General features: G+C 35.5%; 1 protein-coding gene and 1 long non-coding RNA gene across 3 annotated transcripts; one reads left to right on the top strand and one right to left on the bottom strand.

Annotated features, from left to right (window-relative positions):
* Positions 1-3,461: 3,461 nt before the first annotated feature.
* On the bottom strand, positions 3,462-8,970 carry LOC18103287 (uncharacterized). 2 transcript variants are annotated; one of them, XR_008056778.1, is made up of 5 exons: positions 8,164-8,970; positions 7,514-7,703; positions 5,528-5,608; positions 4,782-5,012; positions 3,462-3,871 (listed from the first exon to the last, which is right to left on the bottom strand). It is a non-coding gene; the product is annotated as an uncharacterized LOC18103287 (long non-coding RNA). The 2 variants fall into 2 exon arrangements; XR_008056777.1 differs by lacking the exon at positions 5,528-5,608 and having other exon boundaries at positions 8,164-8,968.
* A 5,668-nt stretch (positions 8,971-14,638) lies between these two features.
* Positions 14,639-17,435, top strand: LOC7471894 (transcription factor TCP4). Its single transcript, XM_002317332.4, has 2 exons — positions 14,639-16,960; positions 17,069-17,435. The coding sequence occupies exon 1, from the start codon at positions 15,693-15,695 to the stop codon at positions 16,923-16,925; it is 1,233 nt and encodes a 410-aa protein (XP_002317368.3). The 5' UTR covers positions 14,639-15,692; the 3' UTR covers positions 16,926-16,960; positions 17,069-17,435.
* Positions 17,436-20,183: the final 2,748 nt, after the last annotated feature.

The raw sequence follows: 20,183 nt of genomic DNA, 5'->3' as shown, positions 1-20,183 counted from the left end.
CAACGTGATCCATTTAGAGAAGGAGTGTTTGTTGGTCCCCATACATCTGAGTGAACAACCATAAAAGGTGCAGGGCTTTTATTCATACTAATAGGAAATGAAACACGATGACTTTTAGCACGTTCACATACATCACTTAAAATCTGAAACAATCAATTGTGAAAATAATTGTGGGAATAATTTCTGTAAATATCCAAAGGATGCATGGCCTAAACGCCTATGCCATAGCCAAATTTCAGACTTCTGGTGTTCATTAGCTGTATTAGTTGAGAAGACTTGTGCCAACTGATTTGAGCTTGCCGGAATCAGATCCAGGTAGTAGAGCTTCCCTCTCCTAGTACCATAACCAATTGTCTTCCGAGTTTGAATGTCCTTGAATATGCAAAGGTTCGGCCAAAAAATTACAACACACATCAAGGCACAAGTTATTTGAGCAACAGATAATACATTATGATTGAGACTCGGAACAATAAGAACTGACTCTAAACTCAGATTTTTTGTAAGAGTAACCGTGCCTTCTCCTGACACAGAAGAAGGAGTTCCATTGGCTGTGAAAATTTCATGGTGGTTTGAGGGTTGTATGGTCTAAATATTATTGTTAAACGTCATATGATTTGTGGCACTTGAATCAATTATCCATTCACTATTTCTAACAGAAGTGGAGGTATGAAGAGCCTTACCTGCATTTACAGCATCAGCACCTGTGTTCTCAGCAGTGTCGCGTGCATTCCCAGTAATAGCACCAGAAGAGGAGTCTTTCCCAGATTTCTTGCCAAACATATGATTTGGTTCTGCCACAGCAACAGACACATGAGGATTTGCCTTTAAGTTTCTCTTACGGGGTGCTTTGGAAAAATCCCACCATTCTGGATATCCAATTAATTCATAGCAGCGTAGCTTAGTGTGCCCAGTTTCACCACAGTGAGTGCACATGCGTTCTGGTCGTGCAGCTCCTATTTCATAGCTGCGATTTTGCGATCCAATTGAATGATTATGATTCAGTGAACCAGAAGCTCGATCTGGTTTCAGGTTCTGTGGTCGTTGATACTTACTTCGGCGAGCTATCATAGCAGATGGCTCTGAGTGTCCAGGTTCCCCATTCAATGTGTTTCGACGGATAGAGTCACGACGAACATAAGCATATGTTTCTTCAAGGTCTAGTGCAGAATCTCTCCTTAGGATCTCACCACGAATTTGCTCAAATTCTTCATCAAGGCCATTCAGAAAAATATGCACCCGCAGTCTCTCAACTGATTTTTTGTAGGCAATGACATCATCGGGATCTTTCATAACAATCTTGTCACGATGATCTAGTTCTTGAAATATTTCTACCAAATCACCATAATAGGTAGAGATAGGACGATCAACCTGTTTGGTGGAGAACGCACGTTGGTTCAAGGTAAATAGCTGTGATTCATCTGCCCCATCATAGAATGCTTTGGCTAGAGCATTCCAGATTTCATGTGCAGTAGGCAGTCTAAGATAGCGTTTCATAATTTCTGGTGACATGGAGGTCAACAACCATCCTTTAATCTTTTGATTCTCAGCATACCATTTAGCATAGGATGGATCAGTTTTTTCTGGGATTGTGTTGCTTACAAGATATTCAAGTTTCTCTCGTCCTGCAATTTGCATCTCCATGATTTGAGACCAGACATCATAGTTGCTTTCAGTAAGGGTGACATTGGTTGAGAAACTGGAATTCTCTGATTGAACCTGGATAACTGGAACAGATGATGATTCGGTTTTGTCACTGGCCATGGTACGAGAAGGAGGATTCGTAAGATTTATAAGGTTTGTGTGGTGATATAAAGAGCAGATAATAAACCTGCTCTGATACCAAGTCAAAACGTACGCATAGTTTTCAAAGGGATTCAATTGTTTATTTTCACTTAGTAACTTCCTCTGTTACAAGCAGAATATATATAGCTACTCTACATAAGAATCCCTACGTTTCAGATCCTATAGTTTAGGACTGATTTGCTAATTACATGGAAACCTATTTCTACTAGGATACAATCACGTATTTACCGGGATGCTGGAATATATCTTTCCAGCTAATATAAGAGACAATGTAGGACTTGAATGATGCAAATCCAACTTGGAGATAATTACCGCAATTGTTAACATGTTTTAAGTAGGGAGGAGCCTTTTGATTGTTGTCCAGTTATTTGTAGTCGGCTTGTGCATAAATTGAGAGTGTTTGTTGATTGCAAATGAGATGTCTGGACTCGACAAGGAAAAATATTGAAGCCTGCCAATTATTCTACGGAAGTTGGAGCTGTCCACAGAAGCGCTGCCATCAATTAATTTAAGAAATTGAGTAATAGATAGAGCTGTTGAGACATCCTTCGCACCACTCATGCTTGTTTGTGCTAAAAGATCACGCACATATTTATGTTGCAACAGAAATAAACATCCAGTGGTAGGAATCACTTCAACTCCCAAGAAGAGATGAAGAGAACCCATATCTTTGAGAGAAAACATAGCACCCAATTGTTGAATAACAGATGCCACAAAGGATGAATTATTCCCTGTAATTACAAGATCATCAACATCAACATAAACCAGGTAAGATCCTTGGCTGCCAATGAAAAGAGAACAAACAGCCTTGGAACTGTGAAAACCCAACCGAAGAATGGCATTTCTAAGTGTTGTGTACCAAGCCCGTGGGGCTTGTTTAAGACCATAGTCTTAGCCTGCAAACACGATTAGGTTTAGGCAAATCTTTAAACCTTGGGACTGCTCCATATACACAGTTTCAGTTAATTCACCATTTAGAAATGCATTGTGTACATCCATTTGCCTTAAACCCAATCCATTCATGACAGCAATTGATAAAACGCCTCATGTCCCACAAAAATATCATGCAGCTCCTCAAAGGCCAGTGATGACTCCCTGGTTCGAGTTGGTGCTGCTATCTCCTGAAAGTCTGTACCTATATCATTCAACACAAAGGGTTAAGTCATTATCCGATTTTAGGTGTTCAATGATGGCTATTTCATTAACCTAGGCCTTTACAGCGTGGAGATAGTCTGTGATCGACCGATTGCCATGTTGGATTAAGGTGAGCTCCTCCTTCAACTGCATGGCACTAGTTATTACTCAGGTAGCATATAGGGTTTTTAGCTTTTTCCAAGCTTCATGAGAGGTTTTTGCCGTAGAAGAGAGGGAGGGGTGATAGAAAAAGATGTGGAACTCATCAGCAGTGGAAGAAGGGCACCGAAAAGTGCCTTCGACGTAGTAGAGTAAATCATAACCTATGAGGAGTGCTTCAAATTTTTCATTGATTTGGGCAGTGATGTTGAGAGCAATGAGTGTTTATCTGTTGCGAAAGGAGGTTAGGTGTTAAGGATAAAAATTGGATTTTGATCGGAGAAGGGAGTCATAATGGAGATTTGGATCGTTTGCTCGATAGAGAGTGGCTCTCCTGATACCATATAAAGAAACAAATATTGCAGTAGTTTCAATGATTATTTCACACACATTTCATTGATGAGAATTATGTATTATATTATATACACAGTAGTTTAGGAATTATACAAATGTAAAGGCTAAACCTATGCTACCGTTACAATGTACAGCTATAGAGTTCAACTTAGAATCAGCTGCAGATGTAGGATTTTAATTGCATAATATTTGACATGATTTTAGGCTAGACTTTCTCTGTTTTGTGATCCACGAATTCTTCCCTTCCCTTGTAAACATAAACCATCGTTCATGCACTCAATTCACAAAATAGATTAATCAATAATAAATACTCAAAAAACACAACTGAAAGAAGAAATTTAACTTTTACCTCCAGGGCATTGATCTTGTCTGACAATTTTGTATCCTCTTTATGTAAGTTCCATATCCAGTATTTTTCACACTACGAAGAAGTAATCAAATGCCAACAAATTAAAAATTTAATAACTTCAGCTGAAAAGCAAAGTCCAGTTTTGCTTACAAAATAAAATGTAGGTCCCATCTTTTGGAAGAAAAATTTAAATCTTAACTTGGTCACACAAAGTTCAGCCCAGCTTGCTCTAGCATGCTTAAAGACATAAACTACCTATCTAAATAATATAGGTGACCCACAATTGGCAAATATTTAAGTAGGAACAGCCACTGTAGATATCCTTCAAGCACCAAATTATCTGAGACTCGAGAAAACTTCCTTGCAAAGGAAAAATGTTGTTTTTAAAAGAATGGAACAAGATATATATATATATATATATATATAAAAAAAAAAACATAATTGGTATGATTTCTAGTATCAGAATCCAGACAACTTGCATTTGTATTCATACACAACTTGATTAAACCTCTGTCCCAAGCAGTCAATATCCACAACTTGAAAAAAGAAACCACGGATAAATAAAAAAGAGGAATGAGCTAACAACACACTCAATTATATAAAGTTTGCAATAGGAGAAATTGTTTATTAATGGGATTTTAAACTTTCCAATTTTCTCTCTGTTTCTTTTCTTTTTATTGAAATTGTTTTCTTCTTTAATGTCATTTTCCGAAATCAGCTGGTTTTGCAGGCTTCATTTACTTGCTATGAAATGGCTTCAGAAATATGGCATGTTGACTTAGTAGTATAAGATAATACTAAATTAGCTATGTTGGGCACAAAACTATAATTTCTTATTATGCAGATTTAAAGCCATCAAAGTATATAACTTATCAGTTCCAAAAAGAAATTCATTTCCTATCTCATTAAACATAACTTGCATATACAAAGAAAAACCACCCAGTTACAACTAGAGAACATTAACTCCATAAATAGTGCTTACCCTATAGATATAAAGGCGAAGCAGTACTTCATGTTCCAAAGAATTATCTCCCATGTCCAGATGAGACTCAGAAGTGAACTCATTATGACCAATCCTTTCATCTGTCAAGTGGAAATCTTCAACCAAACATCATCTTTCTTTTCAGCATATGTTTCAAGGCAGGTTCATTTTCTACAGTTTCTTCTACTCCCTGAGAGGTCATCTTGCAAACTTCCACATATGGGGAACGACCTTCACAGAAACAGTGTCAACAAATCAAGCAAAGAGGACAACTCAGGGAGAAAATATCTGCCACAATTCCTCTGAAGAAATTCGTACTGAACTGAAACATAAAATAGTAATGTTTTTGTTTTACTATATCAGGACAAGTTGATCGGCTTTTGTATAATAATTTCAGTGCTAATGATTTTCCATGAAGACAATGTCACTTCTCTTGATACTATTACGTCTTCTTTCCTTTTCTGCATTCCTTTTTCTTTCTCCTTTATTTATTTCACAAGAATTATGCCTTTGGTGGCAGCTTTTTTTTGTTTTTCTTTTTTTTTTCTTTTGCAGAGAGAGAACATGAAAACATTCTCAAAACTTGATGCCCTAAAGATTGACACATTCTTGATCCTCAATGTAGTAAAGGAAGCATTTGAGTAAAATAATGAAAGGAGAAAATGAAAATGTACACCATGCAGCGACACTTTTACACCTTAGTGGCAATGTTTAACATATTAAGTGGAACTCTGCCACTTGAATACCTTGTCTTTACCTCTGTTGCCTGTGTCCTTAGGCCCTTAATATGTTTTCGACAAGGCATTTATGAGGCTCTGACATTTTCCCTGATATGCCATGTGGAAACACTTTGATGCAATCAATAACACATTAACACTCAAGTGTCACGCTTCAAAGAAGAAAGTAAGAAAAAGACAAGCTGTGAAAAAACTTTAATGCAACATCAATAACACATTAACACTCAAGTGTCACACACTTCAAAGAAGAGAGTAAAAAAAATGTTAAGCTGTGGAGTTCAGAACTGTATTCTACACATGCATGCATTCTCACAACTTACTTTATTTATCACGAGGAAAAAGAGAAATCCTTTGTAAAATCATTGACTTAGAGCTAGCAGTTTTGGATTGTTGAGCAATAGAAATTCTAGGAGCTGAACTGTTTAAATGAAAGAGATTTTTAGCTTCAATACACCCCTTAGCAGCACTTTGATGATTTATTTATTCCCATGCTGTTGTGAACAGCCTGAATCTGTGCACCAAACAGCCTCCAATGGGAAAGGTTTGTTGTTGTTGTTGTTGTTTTTTTTTCCCTTAACAGCCGTGCTAGGTTTTTGTTTAAAAAAAAAAAGGGAACTGGTCAGGGTAGTAGGAATCTCAATGGCTTACACTCAAAACATTTAACATGTCCATACTTTCTCTGGAAGCCCATACTCTAAATAGTCTCTCTTACATTTAGAGAGTAAGGGGAAGGCTGGGGATGACCATTGCTCCGGGTTAACATGCAACTGTAATCACTAATAATCCACCGACTTCTTGAGAAATAATATGAAAGTAATTTTTTAAAAAAATATTCTATCAAAAAAAATTCACACTATTGAAATCAAGACCACTTAATAATCTAGAATCAGTTTAGTTAAAGCTAGATTAGTTCTTTGAAAAAAAAAATAAAAGACCTCCCTGTCTTTTAGCCCTTTACAACTCTGGCCAGCGTGAAACTTAACATCATATTTCTTGGCACAGTGCCAGATGACCTTACCAACTAAATAGCTCGTAGCCACAAAATGTTTTACATTTATGCACTAACATAAAGGTGACAAACTAGATTTGAATGTAACACAAATGACAACAACAAAACACAAAAATCAGGTCATGTAATTGGAAGCTAACCCTCCCAGTATTTTTAGCCTTTTCTAACTCTGGTTCAAGTGGAATTTAATCTCTGATCTCTTGACCCCCGGCCAGATAACTTTACCAATTAAAATAGTTGGCATCCAAAACTTTTTAACTTTTTGTGTTCGATCTGAATTGAACTCAAATCCCAACAATAAATCTGAAAAATCAAATCATATGATTGCAAGCGAAAGACACATCTATTCAAATAAAATAATTGATGTCAATTCTGTTTTTGTGTGTATGCTTGTAAACACCTCATTTTTTGTTTTACTTGTTGGAAAATAATGTCTCCTCAATTCAGTTACAGAGACATGACCATTTTGTTAGGTTGGGTGGCGGAAATAAAATGGGAAAACAGGCTAGAAAGACAAAAGGAGGGAGAGGATACTTCGATCAATATTACTGCAAACACACACTTCAAAAGGTATTTAACAGGTTGAGCCAAGCCTTAAGCTGCCAAAACTTGGTTCATCTGTGTTGCCATTCATCTCGAGTTTTATTGAGCCTATCTGGAATTGAGCTTGAGTAGTTTAACATCATACAAGTAAAATACTAAGTTCATCTAAGCAGTGGCACAATAAATTAATCAGTTTAACTAGTGCTAAAGAACTGGTTATTTGCTTTCAGAACTGATGTCAAACAAAGCTATAGCTGATTGGCTCAATTTTATGGACTTACCAATAAGGACTGGTTTCATCAGGTAAGAAAAAAATATTGATTATATCAAGGTTAGATTAGTTATTTGATCTACCATAACAGTGATATATATGAACGAGCAACTTGCAATATAGCAAATGACAGTAAACCAATTACTAATCTTCATCTAAAAAATCATGTCACCTTTATTCCTCCAACAAGCATCTCTAGAGAAGGATTCATTATCAAATTCCTATTGTGATTCCATGAGCAGTGGCCACTAGCTGAACTCATGCTGTGCAATTGTACTCACAGCCATTGCTTCAAGTTTTGTCCCGATTTCATCTATCACGCTCACTTGGGGCATATGATTTTCAACTTCCTCTATGAATACCTAAGCATTAGAATCTTAGTAAGCACTCACAAGCTGGCAAATTATTGATTAATAAAATGACAAAATAAAGCATCTAGGTCTCAAGATCAGGAAATAAATAAATAAATGACATCACACTGCGAACCAAGCTAAACCAAATTACATATTGCTGATTGTAGAATGATCATATGCCAATTACTAATACGAATTACATGCTTCGGAGATTTCATTTGCCAAAGAAATAACCTACGTAATATACTTATTAAAACCAGTCATGTCACATGCACTAATTCAACAAGAGATATAATTAACGCAGAAATACTTTTTAAACATCACAAGCATGAAGCTTTTACATTCCACGAAAGTCCGGGCAATATCCTTTCTCACATATAGAATACGAAAGACACAAACATCATCCTAAAATAACATAAATTATAATCCAAAAACCTAGCAGGAAAGAATAACAAAACAATCCAAAAACCTGTGAAGTAGCATGCTGGGGACCCTAAAGGGTGATGGGACAATCCGATAAAACAAAGTCCCCAGATGCATGGAAATCTCGCTAGTGGCTTCCCACCCAAACCCATGACCACCTCAACCACGTCATAAAGCTCCCGGTGAAGGAGGAACTGAAGAATTCGAAATCGAAAGAAACCCACAAAAATTTTTGGAGAGAACTGAAGGGTTCCGGTGAGTGAAAAGGGAGGCAGAGGTAGATGGCGTGGGATTGGTAGCAGAGAAAAACAAAGCATTTGACTTTGGCGGGGATTGAAATACAAATTATCATTTTTTCCAGCTTCTGCGGTGGATGGTTAATGGATATGAATGAGAATGGAATTAGCGGTGTTGAAGGGTGTGTCCTCTCTTAAGATTTTCTGGGTTTGGGGTTGCCACTATGTAAATTCTTTGATTTTTTTCTTCTGTTTTCGGGATTTTGTCAGCCAGTCTTGAGGTCGGTGAAAGAAAATGATAACGGGTGATGATGTTCAGATTTTGAGGATAGTATGTGCATTCTTCAGGGATTTTAAGGTTCTATGGAGTTGTTTCAGGGAAATCAAGAACATTTGAGTTTCACAAGATTTCTACGTCTTTTTATCCTATGTGGGCTGATTTTTTTTTAAGAAAAGAAATTGAGTTTGTGGTTGCCAAGTGGTATTATTAAATTTATACAGAGTTTGGAGGTTTATGGTTTCTCTGTGCAGGTATTTTCTCATTCTTCCCAAGAATTTCCTCGAGCAGAAATATTTAGCTTTCCATTTGTGTTCTTAAGTGCTTGGGTTCTTAAAGTTTATGACGAGGTTAGGGCTTAACAAAAACTTACAACGTTGAACTGGTTGGTAGGAAGGTTGTTAAAAATATATTTTTTTAACAAGATATAAAAAATATAATATAAATTTGAATTGTAAATTTAAATTATAAAATTATAAATAAATTTTTTAAAATAATTATATATTGATAATTCTAACTAAAAAAATAATTTATATTAAAATCTGATAAAATATGTCAACAATATTATAATCAATAAATGATCTAAATAAAATAAAAAAGATAGATAGTATGAATTAATAAATTAATGATATGGAGAAATAAAAAGTCTCAGATCAAAATTTCTCAATATAGAGGAATTACTGAAAGGTAGGAATCACATATAAATCTAGTGACAACTTGGTTGTTCCCATCACAACAAGTCTTGATAGACTCCTTTTAGGTTGCAAACTAACAAGTTTAAATTAGTAATTAACTAATATAAATTTAATAATGAAATAAACTCCTAAACAATGTATAATGCACTATAAATAAAATCAAATTAAAAATAATTATTTAAAATTAAATAAATAAATAAAATAGAATAATAAAAAAAAGTCTTTATGTTAAAATTCCTCTATGTAGCTTGAATCTCTAATTTTTGCATATTCTTGGCAGATTTGAGTCCTGATTTCAAACATGTCATTCTCTCATGATTTCAAACATGTCTTTCTTTCTCGTTTGGATGAATTATTGGGCCTACAATATATAGTTGGAAAGTTTCAAATGTCTAGTTTCTATCCCAACTTTAATCGAAGCAAAATTCCACCGGTAACTCTAGATATGTCCCAAACAGTATATGAAGGTCTTGTTGGGCATATTTGACAATATTAGTTTACTAACTTTGTTCCTCTGAAATATTATGTTTTTTTATCTTCATTTGACCTGAAAATTTACCACAATATATTTTCATGTATCTAATATTTCCTTATAAAATTTCAGCTTTATTCAATATACGGTTTGAAAAATATGCTCAATCTCGCAAAACTAGTCAGTAGACATTTTAAGACCAAATTTGGACCTGACGTGGTTCATATCACAAATTTAGTAAACTCGTAAAATCGGACTGAGTTTACCGAGTTTACCGATTTTACCGATTTTGCACGAGTTAAATCTGATTTTACTAGTTTTGAGTTTTTTGTCCGATTTAGCACGTTAGATACATGTTAACTCGTAAAATCTTAAGATTTTAAGAGTTAACTCGTGATTTTAACAACCTTACTTGGTACCATTATATTTGTCTCTTAGATCTTGCTATTACTTCTTCAATTGGCGTAATGGTTTGATCCTTATTCGTAATTTTATCTCGTCTGCTGGCATTTTACTTTTTATTCTATTAGTTTTCTTTGGTGGTTACTGTAACAATTGGGTACCCATTCAAGGAAAATAAAAAAATGATAGCATCAGTGCCTCCTCCAAATAATTTACGTGATGGTTATAAATGGAATGGTAGGCCTTTCTGTTATTTGATATGGTTTATGCTATTTTATGCAAATTGAATGGATAATGACAATTGAAATTGTATAGCCAAGCTTTTTTTAATTTGTTGCGCTTAACTTGGTTCATGTTTGTGCTAAATATGTAAGATAATATAAACTTTAACGGCTAATAATGTAAAGAGAAATTAACACAACATATAAGTAGTAAAATAGATAGAAAAGTTTTAAGAAGGTAAGGAGTTAATGCATAACCAAGACAACTAGAGTGGAATCCAAATCAAAGCTTGTCCATTGCATTTTTTGTCAAGTCCACATAACATAGGTCTCACATGTTTGTCAGACCCAAGATGTTGGATTCAAGAACTTTGGGTCTAGCGCCTTGGATTTGCATAATTTTTGTGAGCCAGGTGAAGGTAATGGTTTTGTTGATGACCAAAATACTCATGCAAATGTATTGAATGGTCTCGAGATATCTAACTAATAATTCCTTGTGAACTTCTGATGTATTATTAAGAAAAAAACAACAAATATCTCTGTTAAACACTCCTGAATTTTAATAAATAGATGCAGAATATAAGCTAAACTCTACTATATTGATACCAATAGTTAGATATATGCATGTGCTCTTACAACTTTAAAAACCTCTAATCAAGAACAAATAAAAATTAATCTTACAAACTTCTCTTGTTAACAACACAGGGATATACTTATTGTCCTCTAATAAAATGTTGATTCAGCATACTCAAAGTTCTTTTGTTCTGCCCATTAATTTGTTATCCAAACTTTATGTTACCCATCTCTAATCCTCCTAACATTATTAAAAAAAAAACAACAAAAACATGTAATTAGATCTTTGAAAAAAAATCCCACATTTGATGTTAAAACCCATAAAGTTCATTACTTTTCCTTACAATTTTTATGGGTTTAATGGTGAGATCAAGAATGTTCTTATTAGATACATTCATTTTGTTAATGGAAGAATAATTAATCACATCAAACTCTTAAGAATAGACAAAAGCAAACCACAATATTTTCTCACCATTAATCATACCATAAAATTCAACACTCTCTTTGTTATCTTCTTCTCTCCTTAGCAACTTTGTCCTTTTCTCTATCAATTTGGTGCCCTCTTCTCTTTCATTTCTTCTGCTGATTTGGTTGAGAAGAAGGAGAAGGACTGAACACAGGAAGCACCATATATACGTGGGTCTGGCTTGATTGTCAGACCCATAATGCTTGGGTCTGGCTGAGCGTTTAAGTCTGGCGTGATTACTAGATCAAAAATGCTTGGGCCTAAAATGGTTACCAAACCCTTACCAACCCAAGGCTCTTGGGTTTGGTGTGATTATCAAACCCAAATAGCTTGAGTTTGATGCCTAGAATTTGCATAATTTTCATGAGCTAGATAAAGGTAATGGTTTTGTTAAGGACCAAAATACCCATGCAAATGTATTGAATGGTCTCATGACATCTAATTAATACTTCCTTGTGAACTTTTAATGTATTGTTAAGAAAAAAAGCAACAAATACGTCTGTCAAACACTCCTGAATTTCAATAAATAGATACAGAATTTAAGCTAAACTCTGTTATGTTGATATCAATTGTTAGATACATGTCCGCGCTCTTGCAACTTTAAAAAACTTTAATCAAGAACAAAGAAAAATTACTCTTGCAAGCTTCTTTTGTTAACAACGTAAAGATATACTTATTGTCCTCCAATAAAATATTGATTCAACATACTTAAAGTTCTCTTGTTTTGCCCATTAATTTGTTGTCCAAACTTTATGTTACCTATCTCTAATCCTCCTAATATTATTAAAAAAAAACAAAAACATGTTAGATCTTTGAAAAAAATCCCATTTTTGATATTAGAACCCATAAAGTCCACTACATTTTCTTATAAATTTATGGGTTTGATGGTGAGATCAAGAATGTTCTCATTAGATACATCCATTTTGTTAATGGAAGAATAATTAATCACATCAAACTCTTAAGAACAGATAAAAGCAAACCATATAATTTTCTCACCATTAATCATACCATAAAATTTTATACTCTCTTTGTTGTCTTCTTCTCTCCATCGCAACTCTGTCCTCTTTTCTGTCAATTTGGTGCCATCTTCTCTTCCATTTCTTCTACCGATTTGGTTGAGAAGAAGGAGAAGGACTGGACACAGGAAGCACCATCTTCTCTTGTGTCTGACATGGTTGCCAAACCCATGACGTTCGGGTCTGGCATGGTTGCGAGACCCAAGTATTTGCATAATTTTTATTTTGGTTTTGGTAAGGTTTGGATTTTGACCTCAATTCTCTTTACATTAAGTCTTTCTTTATTCTATTTTATCAAAATATCTCAATCTAGTTATTCTTCCAGCATTTTGGTTTGTTACAGCGCAAAGGCATAACTCCTAATGTCCTGAAAATATTTTTGGATTTTAAATTTTTTTATTTTTGATTTATCTTTGAATATATATATATATATATAATAATAATAATAATAATAATAATAATAATAATTTGGAGTCATGTTATCTTCGTCAATGGCCTGAGATGAAGACCTCGTGGGTAGACTATTAATAGAAGTCTCCAACGACACCTCTTCTTCTCCTCCAACTATCAACCTTATAGGGACAAAAGAATATTAGATTCTGAAACAAGCAAAAACAAATCATGACAAGATGACTTTATACCTTGCAAAATAGCCTAGTAATTCCCCTTAGTCATTTTGTTGACTTTATAATTGATTTTAGTTAAATCTAGTACAACATAGTTTTTCTCCTCGTTCAAGATCAAACAAGACTTGTTGTTTACCTCGTGGGGAGAAATCTTCCAATAAGAGGAGTAGCCCCAGATTTGCTGCAGTCCTCCTTATCGATTGAAAACCCTAGTATGTCTTATGACCAACCACTTTCCCTTCCACTTTTTAGTATAGTTGGGTTTTCCGATCAACATATTCTTCATAGCATTGTTTCTCCTGTTAACAAAGGTGAAGAACTAACACATGTTGTTGTCGTCATCGGTGCTAGCCACCAATTGATAACAACTTCTAAAGACATGTACAATGGGCTCGAGCCTAACCATTTTACAAAGGTTTTCAAAAGTAAATATGAGTGTTTACTTATTGGGATGCAACTGGTATAAACCTAGCTGGCAATAATTAAACACATCCCTCACAAATCCCTAAAGAAGGAATAAATACCCCATCTCATAGATGAAAAGAGAGGTGATGATTTTGGAAAGAAATATCGGTTAATCTTTCCTCTATAAAGAAAAGAAGCACCCCAAGGGCTATAAAAGAAGAAAAAAAATTATCGTGATAGGTTTAATTTTTTCTATATAATTATTTGTTTCAAAAGTTTTTTTTAAAAAAAGTATAATCAATTTCTCGTTAAACCAATACTAATTTAACAATTGGAGAGGATCTAAATTGATAATGACCTACCTAGGTTTTCACCGAGAGTGGATAGATTGTTAGTGATTTTATTCTGTATCCAAATCCACCCTTCAAACCCACGAGATAAAAAAGTACCTCATCACTTTGCTTTTCCTGTTTTCTATTTTCATCTGAACTTGGGAAAAATGGGTGCTAACTTTCTTTGCGAATACCTACTGCTTGGAATTTACATCGCCAACAAGTCAAACCTATAGTAAATCTATCGCATCTTTGCTTACTGGTCTCTCATGAATGAAAAAACTATGGCTATGCCTTCCCGTCGTAAACCAAACCATTTGATAACTAATTTCCAATTTTGCAGCGAAGTGCGTGCAGCAAATCTAGTTTTAATACCAATGGATGAGGAAATCCCATTATGGGAAAAGATAATATGGTTAAATAAATAATTCAGTTTCAAATAATGTTAGAAAATGATAAATATGAGGGAAACATATGGTGGTTCAAGGGAAAAATAAAAAGACAAGCTCTTAAGGATTAAGATGCTTTGTAAAGAAATCCAGCGACGAAAGGATTAGGCTGGAAGATGGGAGTATTGAGGGAAAGATGGTGTTTTCGTTTGAGTGAAGCTACAGAGACAGAACATTGAAAAAAGTGGAAGTCATTTTCGAAAGGTGTGATGATGTGTTGGCTAATCTCTGAAAGCATCAGAGAGAGTCTCACCCCTTTTGAACTACAGCCGACGGTTCTAACTTATAAACAAGTTAAAATAACCGAATGAGAGAGACAGACATACAAAACTTAAGAAGAGGTTAGAGAGGGAGGGAGGGAGGGGGGGAGTTGAAAGCTGGAGCCTTGACTGAATGATTGCCTCTGAGTTGGTATTTTTGGGCGCTTTGTGTATCAGTACAAAGAACAGTAGCAGACTCAGTGATGAGGTCACAGGGATCTTTAATCTCATTTCTGACCAAACTCTGCCACACTTACCAGTGGCATCATCAAGGACGACTCTTCTTGTAGGTCAAGAAGGGAAAACAGAATTTAGCCCCAATATTAATTGTACTGTTCTATCTTCCCTTTCTCTCTCTCTCTCTCTCTCTCTCTCTCTTGTGTCTTTCGATACAAAATAATGAAAGAACTGCAGGATATTTCCCAAGAAGACCCCTCTGGAAAATCTGGGTGTGCATAGCTTGTTTTGGGTTTTCTTTCTCTAGCGGGTATTATCCATATTACCCTTTTAGTTAGTGCATAGTACAACATTTATCAAAAGCCATTATCCATGTGCAGATAGAGAGAAGAGGAAAGCGATGGGTTAGGCTTCACATAGGGCGGGCATAGGCTTTCAGGCTTGGTTTTCCGTTTTAGGTGATGTTGGGTTTGATGGAAGTGGAAATATTGAATGGCAGAACCTTTTGGGAGGGGCAGCAGAAGCAGCAATATCAGGTATCAGAGTGGTGGCAGCTGTTGCACAACCTACAAAAAGAGATTAGGAAGCAGCAAATTAGAGAGAGCAGTAAAGAGGCAAGCCCCACCCATTAAAGAAAAGTATTCTCCATTAAAAGCTGGAACAGAAAAGGTACAAGGGTCTGGGTCCGGTGCCTCGAAACAGAGTCCCAAATTCAAGACATATAGGAGGAGGAGAGAAAAGGATCACCAATCACCCAAAGAGCACTACTATCATCATCAACAAGTGCTGCCCTTTCTTGTTCACCACCAATATCTCCAAAACGCACAGCCCCAACAAGACCAAAACCAACATTTGTAACAGGATTACACACACAGCAGCAGTCATCTACAACCATCCAAGAAAAGATCTTATTTTCCATCTTCTTCCTCCTTAACCTTCCAGGAGCAAAGCGTCGAATATGCAAGAAAATGGGAGAGAGCCACCACCAAGCAGCAACATCGTCTAGATTGGGGATAAGCAACACAGTGGGAGAGATTGTGGAGGTCCAAGGAGGCCTCATTGTTCGGCCTACAGGAAGAAAAGACCGCCACAGCAAGGTCTGTACAGCCAAAGGCCCCAGAGACCGCCGCGTCCGGCTCTCAGCCCACACTGCTATCCAGTTCTACGATGTGCAGGACCGCCTCGGCTACGATCGTCCCAGCAAAGCTGTCGATTGGCTCATCAAGAAAGCCAAGACCTCCATAGACGAGCTCGCAGAACTACCCGCATGGGATCCAACCACAGCGGGCTTCACCCCCAAAACTAGTAAAACTGCTACTAGAAGCACCAAACAACAAAACATATGCGATGAGAAGGAGTATGGGCTTTCCGTAGAAAATGTTGCTACTTCAAAAATTGCTGAAGTTCAAAATACGCAACAGCAAATGGCAGAAAACCCCAACAGTAGTTTGGGTTTTCTGCCACCATCTTTAGAATCAGATGTCATCGCTGACACAATCAAAACTTTCTTTCCAATATTGGGTGCATCTACGGAGACATCGTCTCCTACTATACAGTTTCAGAACTATCCACCAGATTTGATGTCAAGAACCAGCAGCCAGAGCCAAGATCTGAGGCTTTCGCTCCTATCATTTCAAGGACCAATTCTTTTGCAACACCAAGCACACCATCATGGTCATCAAGCTCAAAGTGAACATCAAGTGTTCTCTGGAACCACTGCCCATCATGTTGGCTTTGATTGCTCTTCTGGTGGGTGGTCTGAGCAGCACTACCCACAAGAAATTACCCGGTTCCAAAGAAATTTGGTGGCTTGGAATGCAGCAGATGCTGGTAGTGGCGGTGGAGGAAGTGCAGGACTCATCTTCAATGCACCACTACCACCACCACAGACGATGCCGCCATCGCCACTTGTACAGCCGTTTTTCGGCCAAAACCAGTTTTTTTCACAGAGGGGAACCCTTCAGTCCAGTAACACGCCTTCGTTTCGTGCTTGGATAGACCCGGCAATCACTCCTGATCATCATCTTCAGCTGCGGCAGCAGCAGCAGCAGCAGCAAACTGCAATATCAGGCATTGGATTCACTGCCTCAGATGGTGGGTTTTCTGGGTTTCGAGTTCCAACACGAATTCAAGGCGAAGAAGAGGAGCGCGACGGCATTCACAACAAGCCGTCCTCTGCTTCCTCTGATTCTCGCAGTTGATTGAGCAAAAAAACCCAAAATCTCACCTTTTCCAGGTGCTACCTTCAAGCCCATTTCTCAAATTCCACCTATCTATAATCCTTCTTTTTTTACTTTCGCCTTTCTCAAATTCATCATTTGCTCATGATAGCTTGTTCTTGCAGGACTTGTGCATTGTTTAAGAGAGACTAATATGGGGCTAAGAAGATGTTTTCAAGATAGGCTCGGAGGATGGGATTTTGGCCACTTGGAGATGAATCAATCTCAAATACCGTGGGAAAAGAGAGAGATACGGGTGGATATTTCAGGTTTTTCGATGCCTGGCTTGTTTAGATGTTTATTTGGTATTCTGTTCTAGTTGTTGTTTTAGTTTCCATGTTTGAGAGGGCTTTGATAGCTCAAATTAATTTGCTTCGAGCTTTTGTTGGATTGACTGTGTTTATGTTGCTAGAGTTTTTGCATGTCATGGATTCTTTTTTGTATTTTGATTCCATTTCTGATAGAAGCAGAGCTAGTTTGATTTGATGAAAAGTTTCGTGTTTCCCCCAGTTAGAGCAGACCTGATATGCATATATAATAGTAATCTGGTATCCTTACAATGATTTTCAATGCAACCCCAGACCAGCAAATAAAGACTTTCTGTAGTAGCATTTCCCCTTGCTCAATCCTACATCTTTGTTCATTTGAGCTGCATGTTATTTTCTTCGCTATCATAAAATGTGAGAAACACAATAAGGGCCCTTTCCTCTGTTTAATTCATGTAGATGAAAGAGAGTTTCTCTTCGTGATTGTTTCTGTTTGTTGCTTTTCTGCCTTTTGATGCCTCAACATCTTCCTGCCTAAAGAATTGAAAGAATAAACCCTCTTTAACATCTCTTTCGTTCCTCAGATTTTCGGGGAGTCAATTTTCCATCAATAATTGAAGCTCTTTTGCAATGGAATAGAATAGGAAACTGGAAAAGAAATGGAGACTTTATGACCTTTTGAGTGGAGAATTGTGTTTTATAGTCTCATTTACTCCGTAGTGTCGTCTTTCTGTTTTGCTAGCTTCTTTAGTGTGATGTGACTAAGCTTGTGTGTAAAAGTAACTAGAGAGCTCCATATATAAGGGAAAGCAAAACAAGGATGGATACCTACTTTCTCCATATCAGAAAATATTTACCAACAAAACCACAGTTACCAAAATTGGTAGAATCTGAATTCTTTCATCTAGCTAGTGTGAAAGCGATCCAAGTGTTGTTTTGGGGCCTATGTGCACCTGGATTGTGGATGTGGGATTTGAAGTACAAGCTCTCCTGGATTTTACATTTGCATTTAGATCAGGTTGTGAGGAATCCGATGGTCATGGTCTGTCATTCTTGGCGTAATCGATGAGTGCTAAGCTTAGATAAATTCAAAGGGTAGAACAAGCGGGGCTAAGTGGAGTGCACTGCTGGAGGAACCATGTCCATGAAAGTAGAACGGGATGAACACAACAAAACTCAATTATGGAAGAATACACAGATGGATACCACTAAAATTTTGATACTTTGTCATGTCTTTGTTCCCCAACCCTGTAAATTCTCAGCCCCCTCAGCCTAGCTGGAATTTTTTGCCCTGGGAAAAAGCTAAAAACATACAAAAATGTAACACTTGGATTCATTGGAGATGGTGACATTTTGCTATAATCTTGTTTATTCCGGGATTGATAATTACTACTGCAAATACAACTCTAAGTTTAACTGCACATCAAATTCCTTTTGCCACCCTCATTGAAAGCTAATAAAATAGGGTGGCTGGCGGGGATAACTGTACGCATGAGATGACTGTGCTGAATAGTGCATTAGTAAATTAAGATTTACCAGAGGAAAAAAAAAACAGATTTTATTGGGGCTAGGTATGGAAGATCTTGTTGGGATGTAGTTGTTCTTGCCTAGCAATACAACTAACAATGAATTAGTGTAAAAACATTAATGAATTACACGGTTAAAATTCATCCGTCCTAAGTTTCCGAGTGGTTTGGAGCTCCATGCCTCAGCTTTGATTAAGGTTGTGAATTTTGTTCTGTTTTGCCTAAAATGACAGATATATCTTTTTATCATTTTAAAAAATAGAACAATTCATAATAAATTTTATATCTTTTAAATTTTGGTATATTTCAGATTTAATTTTATTGACTTTTAATTTTATCCTTCAATCAAAATTTTATAGTCTATTATTTTTTCTAATTTAATTCTTATTCTTTTAATTTTTTTCATTTTATTAAAGTTATTTTTCCTCTCAATTTAACCTTTCAATAAAAAACAATTGTCCTCTAATTTATTTATTTTTTTAGATTTTCACCTTCATCTTTTAATTGTAATTTTTTGTTTTAGATTTTTCTGTGTAATTGATTTTTTTCCCAGTTTAATCATTCGACGTTTGATTTGTTGAGGGTAAAAATTAACGTTTGGTTTTTTTTTAGGATTGGGCTGTGTTTTTTTCATTTATAGTGTTTCAAGCCTAATGACTCGGGTCATGCGCTTGAAAAGTTAATATAGATTGACATTCCTTTCTTTTTTTTTACTCATTTTCTTTTCGATTTTATCAATTGATATTGATTTTTTAAAAAAACATGGGGTATAACCTGAGTCGTTTATTTTTCTTATTTCTTTGAAACATGCTTACAACATCTAGATTATCATTGTGTTTTTTTTTGTTTTTTTTTATTGATGCTTTTTATTGATATGTTTTTTTTTTCTTTTTAAAATAATTTTTTATTTTATGTTTCGATTAATTTTCATTCTTTATTATTTTTTATTTTGCTTATTTAATCTTTTTTTAATAGTGGTTTTTTCTTAGTTATTTTATACGTGTTTATTTTTTAAAGATATTATTTTGATTCACCTATAAATATTTTTTTATGTTTTATTTAGATTAAATTTATTTTTAGATGATATTTCTAATGTATGCAGCTTTGTATAATAGTTTTTTTTCTCTTGTTTTATTCAATCAATTTCATGTGTATATATTTCTATTATCGTTTGATTTAATAAAATAAATAAATTTTGTAAACACAACCGAATAAATATTCTTTATTGTAATATCAAATATCTTGATCTAGACATGTCTTTTAATTTTTCTAGTTTTGTTTTTAATTATTATTAATTATTTTTTATTATTTATTTACACATGGTTATTTAGTGTATTTAATACACTGATAATTTTTTTATGTAAAAAAAACACATTGGTAAAACATATATATCCAAATAAATTTATTGAAAAAAAATACAACATGTGGCATAACACAAGTTAAGTAAG

The sequence above is a fragment of the Populus trichocarpa genome, chromosome 11 (genome assembly GCF_000002775.5).
Source record: "Populus trichocarpa isolate Nisqually-1 chromosome 11, P.trichocarpa_v4.1, whole genome shotgun sequence".
NCBI classification, from domain to species: domain Eukaryota; kingdom Viridiplantae; phylum Streptophyta; class Magnoliopsida; order Malpighiales; family Salicaceae; genus Populus; species Populus trichocarpa.
Note: the sequence above shows the minus strand (reverse complement) of the source record. Positions and strands in the feature narration are given on the sequence as shown.